The 13,075-nt window shown below is 35.7% G+C and overlaps 1 protein-coding gene across 1 annotated transcript in view; it reads right to left on the reverse strand.

Moving 5' to 3' along the window:
* The window catches only part of mRpS18B (mitochondrial ribosomal protein S18B), a 30,755-nt gene that overhangs the window by 2,031 nt on the left and 15,649 nt on the right, over positions 1-13,075 (reverse strand). Inside the window, exon 4 of the mRNA XM_081741094.1 lies at positions 8,964-9,094. Coding sequence (XP_081597220.1) covers positions 8,964-9,094 — 131 coding nt within the window. The remainder of the gene's footprint in view (positions 1-8,963; positions 9,095-13,075) is intronic.

The following is a 13,075-nucleotide window of genomic DNA, read 5'->3' on the forward strand; positions in this document are numbered from 1 at the left end:
CTCAGTGGTTCATTGGTGAAATGTCCCAGGATTTCACAGGTATGAACGAAAAGAGAGCACTCAAATTCTCATCTCTTCTCCTTTCCATGTGTAGAACACAAGGAATGATCGAGCAGTATGGCTGGAGGTTCTCTCCATGTGGATCCATACATTTGTAGTCTCACTGCACAGGTAAGAAATGTGAGTTACATACAAAGGGTCCATGACGTTTTCCTGGAAGTAAGCACCGTTGATTTTAGTGTTAGAAGGCAGACGAGTTACTGCTCTTCTAATGGCCCACTGGGAGGTTGAGTGGGATGGGGCCGTGTTCTCAAATTCCTGGCTGATCACGTACGGCAGGAGCCTGTTAGACAAAAAGATGGATGATAAGACCTACATTAGCTCTGCTGATAAGTAAACCCTCCTTTTTGCACCGTTTCACTGTTGCTGAGTGGCTATAACGGGTGTCATAAGTCTACAACTGATACCCTTATCAAATAGAGGCCTAGTATAGCCAGCTATGTATCGGGACATGACTGGTTAAAAGTATCGTTTAAGAAGGTCAATTAAAATCTACTATTTTTATCGTGGGCAACCTTCTGTACAGAATGGACCATTTATCTTAGTATGTCCTTGTATCTTTTTAACATTAAAAAAAAAAAAAAAAAAAAAAAAAAAAAAACTGAAATTTCGTACCACGGAAATACCAACAAAGGGGACATTGTCTGATGTACTCTGCAAAAGCATCAGGTTAAGTGTTGCCAACCCAACCTAAAGCTATTTTTTTTTTTTTTTTTTTTTTTTTTCCCAAATGGCATTACGTCAGGTTATTACATATTCCAAACCTACACGTTGAAAGAAAACCTGCAATACCACATTTGTTATTTAGTGTTGCAACTAAGGACGATATAGTATCACACCCTCCGAAAAACAGTGAACTCTGCAGGCTTCTACAGCAGTACCAACACTAAGTGACATGGGGCGGAAGCATGCACATTCAACGTATCTTGGTGTTGAATACTACAATCATAATACAACGTATTTCGAGCAAGAAGAAACGAAGTTACACGAAAATAAAAAAAATATGCAAAGGACTTCATTGTGAAGAAGTCCTTAAGTAATATCACATCAAATTACGTAGATGGTTTTCAATTAGATAGAATTAGACCATCATCATTATTGCAGTTTGATATCTCAAACCGTTCTGGATATATATTAGTGCGAAGGTTAAGTGTGCAATTTTATAAGAAAGGTGCACTTCTGGAAAAAGGGTGAAACGTTCACACCCGGCAGAAGAAATCTAGAGGTAGGACCCAAAGTTTTTGGCCGTCATATAGGAAAATGGCCGCCATCTTGCAAAATACGGCTATTTTTTAGAATATCCAATTTAAGTAGCTACTGCTTCAACACTATTCATCCGAATTTCATGGTTAATATGTCATTCTCTTCAGAATAAAACAGGCTTTTAAATGCAACATGGGACATATCCGTATGACATACAAGAAAAGGGAAATTTGGAGGAAATCGGGAATTTTTCTTTAAAGAATATAGTTTTTGGAAGTTTGAGCCCCCCTACAGCCGCTCCAGGTGAGAGTACGCGACCCTAATTGTACCTTGAAATAATACAAAGGGGTTATGGTATCTCTTTGCCAAATAACATTGGAATATCATACATAATGACCTGAGAAAAAATTATTTCCTAATCCTGCTTGAAAGTAGGAGATTTACACTAGAAGGAAAATTGCGATCTAAAATTTCTGATAAATAAATATTCCAACGAATTTCATGGCTAATACTTAATTTTCTTTAAAATGATACAATTTATCATTTGTAACACTGTCCATGCTCCTGTGAGGTATGAAAAAAGGGAAATTTGGGGGAAATCGGGAAATATATAAGAAAACCCTTTTTTTTTTTTTTTTTTTTTAACGTTTCTTGCTCCTAGAATGATCCCGGGTGAAAGCACGTGTCCTTAATGTACCCTGAAAAATATATTGAAGTATTAGTAATGCTTCTGCCAATTGCCATACCGATTTCATACATAGAAACGTTGTGAAAATAATTTCCTAATCTTTGCTAGAACAAAATATCGCTTTTTAGCAGTACTTCATAAGAGTTAATTCTGACGTTAAGTAAAGAAAAACACTTAACTCATTGTGGATTACTACCTATGTTTCCAGACGTTGCGCATCTACTTGCTATGATTAGACATTCAATGTCAGTAGTAGCAGATGCTGTAAATTATCCCAATGAAGGACAAACACCCGGTATTACTTGTGATGTTCCCCTGTATGCAATTGCAAAACGTATTCAGGGACAATCATGAGTGTACTCGGGGTTCTTTTAGATGGCAGTGGATGAGTTGAATACATCATTGAGGCTGAGTTAACATCTTCGGGTAGAGCTCAGTCTTAAATCAAAGTGCATCTTTTTTTCAAGGGCAAGGTATGCACATTAGGTGACATTATGTGCCCTCTTTATCTTGTCAAAATAATATATTAATAGTCATGAAGAAAAGCATTGTACTTGTGAGCCTCTTCCGTTTAAGTAATGGTGTAAAGACAATTGTAAAAGAATTCCAAGTTTCGCATGTGGGAGTAGTGATGGAACTAGAGAATTAGCTTTTGAAATTTTTGATATCAGTCTGAAGCTCCAACTTGGAGCTCTATGTGAACTCTCTGACAAGATGGGCTCCTTGCCTCTTTTTATTTAACCACCAAACCTATGCCAGATGGCTTCCAATGCATTGACGTGACACGAAAAACCTGACCGAGATACACCCGAGAATTCATGAGGAGTTTTTAGCTGAGAAGTTTACTGTCAACATTAGTGAGAGATTATTTTCTGCAATGGCATTGGACCAGGTGCATGAAGACTGCAATGCTTACATTAAGGGAGATGGAGGTGCAGTGGGATTAACAAAAAACCCAGATGTTTTGAGGCGATGGATGGTAGCTGGTCCTGAAGTAACAAGATTGATACTAAAATCTGAAGAAGGGTTTAAAAACCCTAACACATCCTCAAAGGAACATCATGAATGCTCATCAAAAACCCAGTCTTTATTTTTCAAACATGTAAATAATTTGAAATACACTATTGAACATTTAGGCAATCTGTCTGAAGACAGCAGCCAAGGCTTGCGAAATGTGTCATTGTTTCTCAAAGCGGATTTGCGAATTTAAGAGAACTTCGAACACATTAATTTAAAGAATTTGTCAACAACAGACTTGAACTACAGGTAGTATGTATCAATTGAGAAACAGATTCAACGCAATCAAGTGAAGTTGTTCAAAACAAAAACTCCAACCAAGAGCAAATCACAGTTGCTGATCAGAAGGGCAAGAAATGATGCCTGACTCTTTATTATTATATATCGGGTGTCAGCAACGAGGTTCTGATCTTGACGAATTTTTCAGCCATGAAAACCAGCCATTTTCATCATCTTTGTCAGATTGTGTTCGTCTTCGAAAATCTAAGAAATCTGATCTTCAGTGTTTCAGAAATGTTTGTGACTATCCCAGCGACAAACCTTCAGCATCATATGCCATACTGGATGGCCCAGCCTTAGTCGTCATGATACCTCCTGGAGATGCCAAGACTTTTGATGTGTACGCAGAGATTTGCCAGCATAGTTCACGAATGAGACAGTATAAACAGAACTGACATTGTCCGGAATGACTACAAACCTGACAGTTTGAAAGCTGAGACCACGATGTTTAGACGTACTGGCGTAAGACGAAAAATTTGTAGTAATACGCCTATGCCTAGAACTTGAAAGACCGTTTTGTTCAATAGTGAAAACAACAAGGAACTTTTCAATCTGCTTGCGACTAAACTCGTATCTCGAGTCGGGAAAGAAGCCTTGAATACGAAAGGAGAAGCAATATTATGCAATACACCATTATGTACCCATGAAGATCATCAGCCATACAGTGAAGAGGAAGCGGATACAAGAATTTTGCTTTATGTTAAGGAGGCTTTATGTCAAGCTAGACACAAATATATCATCATTCCGGCAGTGGACTCTGATGTAGTGGGGAGCGCGGTGGTTCAGTGGTAGAGCGTTTACCTCCGGTGCCTGGGGTCCTTGGTTCGATCCCAGCTCGCGCTGTGTGGACTTTGTGGTGGACAAACACTGTGCTCATGGGTTTTCTCGGGGTTCTCCCGTTTCCTCCCACTTTCTTCATTCCACCATTTCATTCATTTCTCATCATCACCGTCTCCTTTAGCCTAACCGGCATAAGCATAGGAAGTAAAACTTTAAAAGATTTCATTTTCTGATGTTGTTGTTTTCTCTTTGTTAAAATTTAATCAACTACAAGCAGACTTCTTATGGATTGCATTTGGCACTGAAAACAATTCAGAGTACATCCCAATTCATCTACTATTTATCAAACTTGGAGTCAAAAAAGCTACTTCCCTTTGTTTATTCCATGCATTGCCTGGTTGCAACCCAACTTCCTCGTTTACTGGTTACGAAAAAAAAAAAAAAAGCTTGGGAAACATACAGAAATCTCCCGAAGATCACACAGACATTCCAGACTTTGTCCCAGCAACTTGCAGAAATTGAGATGTTTGTGGATGAAGTTGACAAATTTGTTGTTTTGATGTATGATAAGTCATCATGTCATAGCACAGTTAATGAGTGTAAAAATACTTTACAAACAAAGGACGTTCCATGGAAAGAATACCACCAAAAAATCAGCTTTATTTTAACATGTTTTGAAGAGTGCTTATCAAGCTGGCTATTGTTGGAGACAGTGTTTGGTTTAAAAATAAAATAATAATAATAATAATAAAACTATCTTACCTGATCCAGGGCTTTGGGGTTGGCACGAGAGATTTGAGCCAGCGTGGACAACTCTTTCTAAAGCAGCTCAGTCATGTAGGGAATTATTCAGTTGTTCTTGCAAAAAGTGCAACACTCCTCGTTCCATGTACAAAATGTAGTGTACAATACTCACGATTACAGTGTACAATGCTTTGCAAGTGTACTGATTGTGGAAATGAAAGTGAACAATTCGAGTTTCCTACTTTTGTTGACAGTAGTGATGATGATTTTGACGACTTTGAGACTGACATTTAATGTGGTTTGTTACAAGATATCAGTTTTACCTAAAAGTTTTTTAATCTCTAATATTTCTTCTCGTTTTCTTTCTAACGTGTCAGATAGGAGCAAAGGTGTTTGTTGTGTTAAGAGAAAAGAGAGAAAAAAAAAAAAAGAACGATGAAGTACAATAATGTAAAATTAAGTGAAACACAAACAAATGAAATGTTATAAATAATTTCTCATTATATCACCAGGTTTCAAAATCAAGGATGTCAAAAGAACCACCTTAATGTACAATTGTATAATTAAGAGGATTGGGAAATTACTTTTCACAACGTTATTATGTATGATATCGGAATGGTACTTGGCAGAAACATTACCAATACTTCAGTGTATTGTTCAGGGTACTTTAACGACACGTGCTTTCACCCGGAATCATTTCAGGAGCAAGAAAACTTTTTAAAAACGGTTTTCAGATATATTTCCCTTTTTCCATACCTCACAGAGCATGGACAGTACTGCAATTAATAAATTGTATCATTTTAAAGAAAATTAAGTATTAGCCATGAAATTCGTTGGAATACTAACTTATCCAGAGATTTTAGATCGCAATTTTCCCTCTTAGTGTAAATTGCCTATTTTCAAACAGGATTAGGGAATATTTTTTCTCAGGTCATTATGTTCGACATTCCAATGTTATTTGGCAAAGAGATACCATAACCCCTTTGTATTATTTCAGGGCACATTATGGTCGCGTACTCTACCTGGAGCGGCTGTAGGGGGGCTCAAACTTCCGAAAACGATATTTTTTAAAAGAAAAATTCCCGATTTCCTCCAAATTTCCCTTTCCTTGTACGTCACACGGACATGTGTCATGCTGCATTTAAAAGCCTGTTTTATTCTGAAGAGAATGACGTATCAATCATGAAATTCGAATGAATAGTGTTGAAGCAGTAGCTACTTGAAGTGGATATTCTGAAAAATAGCCGTATTTTTCAAGATGGCGGCCATTTTTCAATATGGCGGCCAAACACTTTGGGCCCTACCTCTAGATTTCTTCTGCCGGGTGTAACAAGTATTCCTGAAAGTTTCACCCTTTTTTCCAGAAGTGCACAATTTTTATGTTAACCCCCTACTATATATATATGTAACATTGGTAAAGGTTACTATGCTCCTTAAAATTGCTTATTAGTCAGAACTTTTAAAAATCATTGTTGCTTTCGTTTGCCTCTGCAACATTACAACAATAGTTTTTAGTACATGTAATTGCAACATTGCTTAAAATTACGTAATCCCACGAACTTCATCAATGTATACTATATCTCCGGAAAGAATAGCTGCAAACAGCATTATGATTGTTATGTATATTGGAAACTATTTATGTGGATTGGATTATGTACTTATCTACGCATTTTTTCAAAATAAAGTTTTCTGAAAACAGTCAAATTTTCAATCTCTCCTAACTTTCTTCTTGAATGTGTATTGTCCCGTCCGTCAGACTTCCGTTATCATCATTGTACAGACCCCCCCCCAAAAAAAATAAATAAATAAAGGGATGTTTGTAATCCTACAGCATCCTTAGTTTGCAACATTGAATGATAAGTGTGATTTTTTTTTTTTTTGTTTGTTTGTTTGTTTGTTTAACATGTAGATTTGAAATGTGTAATAACCGGACGTGCCATTTGGAAAAAATATGTAAGTTTATATTGAGCTAGGAACACTATTAACCAGGTGATATCGTACAGTACGTCAACCTGTGTCTACTTCTCTATATTTAGATGGTATAAAATGTCATCATTTTGCATTTATTAGTTTAAAAGTTATATATACGAGGGAGTTTCACGATAAATGGTACACCCTGCATGCATGAGGGTCAGTCAAATTAAAACTACTATAAATTTGAAATGATGTTGCTGTTATGAAAGTTAGCAATATTGCTGCTAACACTTCTTTTCTCCAGTAGATAGCTGAAGAATGTAACGCCGTCACAGGAGCATTTCAAGATAGCCTCCCCAACATCAACATGATCCAAGGTGGAACACCGTACATTTTTGACAAATGAAGGCGTGAAACCTACGAAGATTGATCGGAGAACGAAGGTACAATATGGCGACGCATGTCTGTCGCAGCAACAAGTTTATAAGTGGAATACGAAATTCTTAAATGGTATAACATCTGTTGGAGGCTCACTTCGCCCGGGTCAAGCACATCAACTTGTGACACCGAAGAAGATTGAAGCTGTGATAAGGGACAATGTGAAATAAAAATAATTACTGATGCAAGTCATGATTCAGCCCAAAACATTATCCACAATGTGCTCCGAAGTGTTCGCCACATGGGTACCGGTTGCTGACAGACAAGCTGAAACAGCGATGTGTTGATGTACGAAGAGCTTTTTTTCAAAACTTTCGAATACAACCATCTGCAAGGAAGATAATGCTTATTCTTTTCTGAGACCAATAACGTATGATTTTAGAGCACTACAAGCCTACAGTACGCACAGTCAATAGCGTCTCGTATTTAGATCTCCCCTCCAAAATCATCATAAACCTGCATACGAACAAAGCGAGCGGATTGCCAACAGGTGTTCTTCTGCATCATGACAATGCTCGCTCCCATATTGCCTGTGCAACAGCTGCTATCATTGAATACCTTCATCCTCCTTATTCATAATTTCTCGCCTCCGTGATTATCACATGTTTATGTCCCTTTAAGATACACTAGAGGAAAGAAGTTCTAATCTGATGAAGAGGTGTAATGAGTGGTGCACCAACCATTTTTTTTTTTTTTTTTTTTTCAAAGGCGCTGAGGCACTTTGTAAGCGATAGAGAACTTGCATTAAGCGTGGAGGAATTAAGCAGAAAAATAATATTCATGTATTTCTCATTTGCCATTTTTTTTTCTTTTTAAGGTTTTCATTTGACTGACCCGATATACGTATATGTACAATACATTAAATTACACTTTTCCTTTAATTATTGACTCTGGTGTACATAAGCAATAATTCAATTAACAAATATATTAAAGGTAATAATTGTCCAATATTTTTCTGTACATCATATTTTTAAATGTAATTATTATGTTATTGAATTCACGCATTTACATTGTGTTAATCTGCTTTTTTTGTTTTCATGAGAAAAGCATTGTTTTAGCGCATGTGCATACATAACGATAAAATACTTTCAACTTCAACTGGTAATCTTTCATCTTAATTGCGTGTTTTTGTTAAGTGGATTGACGGATATGTTACGCCTTTTCGACCAAGTGTCCCCACCCGGAATCGCTCGCACCATTCAATATTTATTAAGTGTTTTTGTGTAATTATAGTTTTAATAAATTTCTCTACAAATTATCTAAAGGGCTTACATTACCAACACGAGTTGCTTATTATAACATGCTACATTATATTATCAAAGTAAGTAAATCATCCAGTGGCAGTTTAACTTACCTATCATACTAACGAATTTGAAGAAAATATGGGAAAATAAGAAAAGGCTGCAGCAAAAATGAAACTACTAACAAATATCATATTCATTCAGAACAAAAGAAAAACGAATATTTAATATCTCACGGATATGCCCTCTAGGACAAAGGCGATGAATGCTCAATGAAGGATATCGTGTTAGATTTCAAAAAATGTCTAAGATTAAGCAGAAATAACCGAAAAAATGCTACGTTGTTTTGTCTTTTACCATACTTAAAGGGTAGGACGGGTGATTTGTCTGCAATTTAGCGCCCTTCAATCAATCTTCCTATATCGCTGCAAGTTAACCATCAAAATCTGTTAACTTTTATAGAGAATCAAAACCGAACTATACATCCGAAGAAGCATGATAGTCACTCGAACACTCAGATGGTTCAGTCATTACTAATATTTTTTTTTTTTTTTTTCAAGAGCTTAAGAATAAATTTATAATATTAATATATTACTTACGAGTAACTCAAAGTTTCTCCTGTGTAGGGAGATATGAACTGTTTCAATAAATTCACATTACGATAATGAAGAACCAAATATTCGTCTCGACAAATTGGGCATGGATTACCAGTAGATATCATTCCATTTCTCTGTAAATAATAACATAATTTCACAATTGATCAGTTCTTATTTAGTAAAACTAGCCATCACAATGATAATTTTATATCTATTTAACTATTCTACTAGTACATAAAATTGATAAGATTGTTTAGAGCTTAACGTCGCTTTCTAATGCCTACATAAGACGCAATCTATTGGTGAGATTTGAATCATCGCTCATCCGAGACGAGCACTCTACCGAGGAAAACAGAATCTGTAACAAGCGTACAAACAGCGTAAATATCAGTCGTTTGACCACGAAAGGGCTCTGATATGGATATTCACTATCGGAAGAGATACATTTACTCCCCGAAGCAAAAAGAAACAGTGGGGAGAATAAAATATGCAACACCATTAATATTAGCTAGTAAATATATATCATCCAATTTTTTTTTAGATGCAATATGTATGATTGTTCTAATATAAAACTTATTACGAAAAAGTATAATCAAGTGTCGAACAGCTGAAATACACAATAATTCGATGTTATTTCTGAATTGCGCTAGTCAGCGTATCATTTAGATGAATGAGACAGAACTTAAATAGTAGTCATGCACAAAGGAAAAAACCTCTGTTCTGAGCAACATTTTTGTTAAAGTTACTATTTAAGCACTTTTAATATTTGCACGTGTTCAAATAAATCTAAGAGAAAGACGAGGATTTATTCAGGGAGTATTTAAACTACTCAAAAAAGTAAAGCAACCGCACTAGCCAGGGACGGATCCAGGGGAAGATCGCCCCCTTCCTCTGAAGAGGAAACTTTCTTATTTTATATATAAATAAAACCCACCCCAGAGTTTGGAGCTCTTAAAAGTAGCTCTAAGTAGCAGTATTACAACTCCCCCCCCCAGAAATCAGTCCTGGATCCGCCCCTGGCACTAGCATTATTCCCTTAACTGCGATGAGCCTAGAATATTAATCTAAATATGCACGTAAAAACTTAGTTATGCGAAACGCAATTAATATCTTACTGAATGTGATCTTTACATAGACAATTCTTTGTATTTTCCCGAGAGAAATGAATAGTAGCTTATTGCATGAATGTAAGTTACAGAGGATACCGAAACAAAATCTTAGTTGTACCCGTCAAAACTCCTCTAGATCTCTCAAATAAAGTGGTAACATACGAAATATTTTCATTAAAGATAAATAAATAAATAAAAGCAAGAAAGAGAATATTCTAATTAATCTTGGATCTTGGTTATTGTTTAGGAGCTCGATACTAATTGTTATTGCCATGGTTATTTATTACTGCAAAGTTAATACGTTTGATAATCTGTACAATTTTCTGAGACTAAAGTCGGAAATAACATAAACTAAAATCGATATTAACTGCAGTGTTGCTCTGGATCGTCAAGATCACAGCTTCCAATCAAACTGGAAGAAAAACATTTCGATGTGTTAAATTTGTACCTGTAATCTAATCAGATGAACTTTTTTATACTATGGATTAACATGCTAAGTCTGGTGTGATTCATAAAACTGTTCGGATTTGACTGGAATATGTCTAAATTGTGAACTATTGTAAGTGTACAAAGTGATCTAACTTATTCAGTAGTTTATAATATTTAAAGGTATTACATTCATGTAAGGTAGTAATATTTGATATGTCATTAAATCAACTAAGGTAAACTTACTCCCTTAACCCAGTACGAATTTTTAAAAACTTTTTGGGTCAATATTATTAAATCAGATACTGTAGTTACCATTGGTATTGCTTTTTAAACAATTTTATATTATTTTTATATAAAAAATAACTCTCAATTTTTATTAACGTATGAAGTTCAATTGAATTCAAGTCTTTTTTATTTAAATTCACATTAATCTCATCTGCCTTATCTACTATTATATTTATAATACTAGGAATATTATATTATTTTCATTATTTATTCATTAGTATTGGATTATACCGACTTAATGTTAGTATCACAAAAATAGTAGGTGAATTTAATTCTCCTTCCTTTCAGCGTGTGCCATTGGAATTGCCTTTGCGGAGACATGGCGTGCGTGTAATATTCTAATTGTATGAATTAGACCAGACTTCGCTTTCTAATCCTTTTTAAAGGAGCAGTTCGAGTTAAAAACAAGTTTGGTGCAATAGAAAGAGTAACAAAAAATAAGAGACCCGTATTTTTTTATATCTTGATAGGCCGTCTCGTTCAGCTTCTACAGACATTTGTTTTTGATGAATCGTAAATAGTGACGTCACTGGTGGGATTCGTGAGAAACTCAATGTGAGTCAGCAACCACTCCCTTGTACGCAGCTGATAAACCTTTAATAGTGCATTGGATTTAATAGATTGTGCTCTGTTGAATTCTTGAGGGAAGTTTTTGTTAGTTGTTTTTCCTATAGCATTAGTATAAAAAAGAGTAGAGAGAGAGCAGTAATTACGTTTGTTGTGCGAAACAATGTGGCACTCGTATCGCTATTGCACTATCTCCCGGAGCTCTGAGAGATTCCCCCGGAGGAGACCAAAATATTACGTCTATAATATAATAAATATAATAGTACTGTGTAAAAATAATGTGCCTCGCCGAATACTAAGTGTCCCTTTGCCACCCCCCCCCCCCCCCCGGATTTTTTTTCTGAAAGAAACACTAGTGTGAAGTAGAAAACACGTGTTAGTACAGCGCGTGCTGTGTTGTGAAGTGAAGTAGAAATGCCTAACACCTGCTATGTTTTCAGTTGTAATTCTTGTGCAATTGAAGCTGAGGACGTAAAGTATCTTTTCTTACGTTTCTAAGTCGTGATAAATCACCAGATCAATATAAATTATGGCTCAAGAAAATGGGAAAAAAATGTACCAAATAAAATCACTCGTGTTCCAAACATCTTGGAAGAGCCTGCCTTCGAGAAGTCAAGTCTACTGAAAGAAAAGTTAATGCCAGTGGCGGATCTAGGCTGGGGCCGGGGCCCTAGGCCTCCCAGTTATTGAGTGACAGAATTGATTTAAGCTATTATTTAAATATTTTTGAAAGTTTTTATTAAACATGATATACATATCATAGTCTGGATTCTGACTCCCCCCGTGAGTTTTTACCGTCTAGATCCACTTCTGGCTAATGCCAGGAGAATTATTTACACGCAAACTGAGAAAGAATGCTGTTCCAAGTATATTATTGAAAGGTTTAAAATCCGAGCCATTGAACAAGCACCGATCTATGTCCAGTTACCAACGTACAAATATCGTAAAAGATGCAATTAACGGTTGTAGTCAAGACGATGCATTAGAGGGTAATAGAGACGATGTCACTCATGATTCTGAAGATATTGCTTTAGAAATAAGCTATACAATGTGAATTAGGGAGTGAAATATACCGGCTTGTAGAAGGAATCAGTGACGATGACTGTTCCTCAAGACACTGATTCATCGTCTAATTTCTCTGTATCATGTGACAATGATGAACGGGTGATGAGAGTTGATCCGCGGACAGCTATGAGAATAAAAGAAATTTAACCGGTGAAGTGTTTTTCGTATTCTGGCAAACTTTACAGATGTTATTTCATTTTTTGCCTCATATGTTGCGCTCCTGTACATACCTTGAAGCACAAAATTATAGGGTCAGCGTTAAAAATTGCAACAAAACGTGAAAATGAACATACTTATGTTCGGGAATCGGAAGAATGCTTAAAGAAAAGGTACTTAGGTGTTGCAGCAATCTCGTCCGCCATTTATTTACATATTGGTTTCGATTTATTTATTTATTTATTTATTATTTTTTATTTTATTTTATTTTTTTATTTTATTTATTTATTTATTTATTTTTTTTTTTTTTTTTTGACGCTGAACTCATGCTTTATAGGATACGTTTTATAATATTATAAAAACGTTTGTACAGCCAACCATCAGATATCATTTTCTACATGCAGATGATATTTGTAAGTCTTTGCAATCAGTTCTGGAAAAGGAAACCGCACTTAGAACGTACCACCGCACTTCTCACAAACGAAATGCTTGGCACTGTGTAGT

This window comes from Thermobia domestica, chromosome 2 (assembly GCF_964235325.1).
Source record: "Thermobia domestica chromosome 2, izTheDome1.hap1.1, whole genome shotgun sequence".
Taxonomy (NCBI): domain Eukaryota; kingdom Metazoa; phylum Arthropoda; class Insecta; order Zygentoma; family Lepismatidae; genus Thermobia; species Thermobia domestica.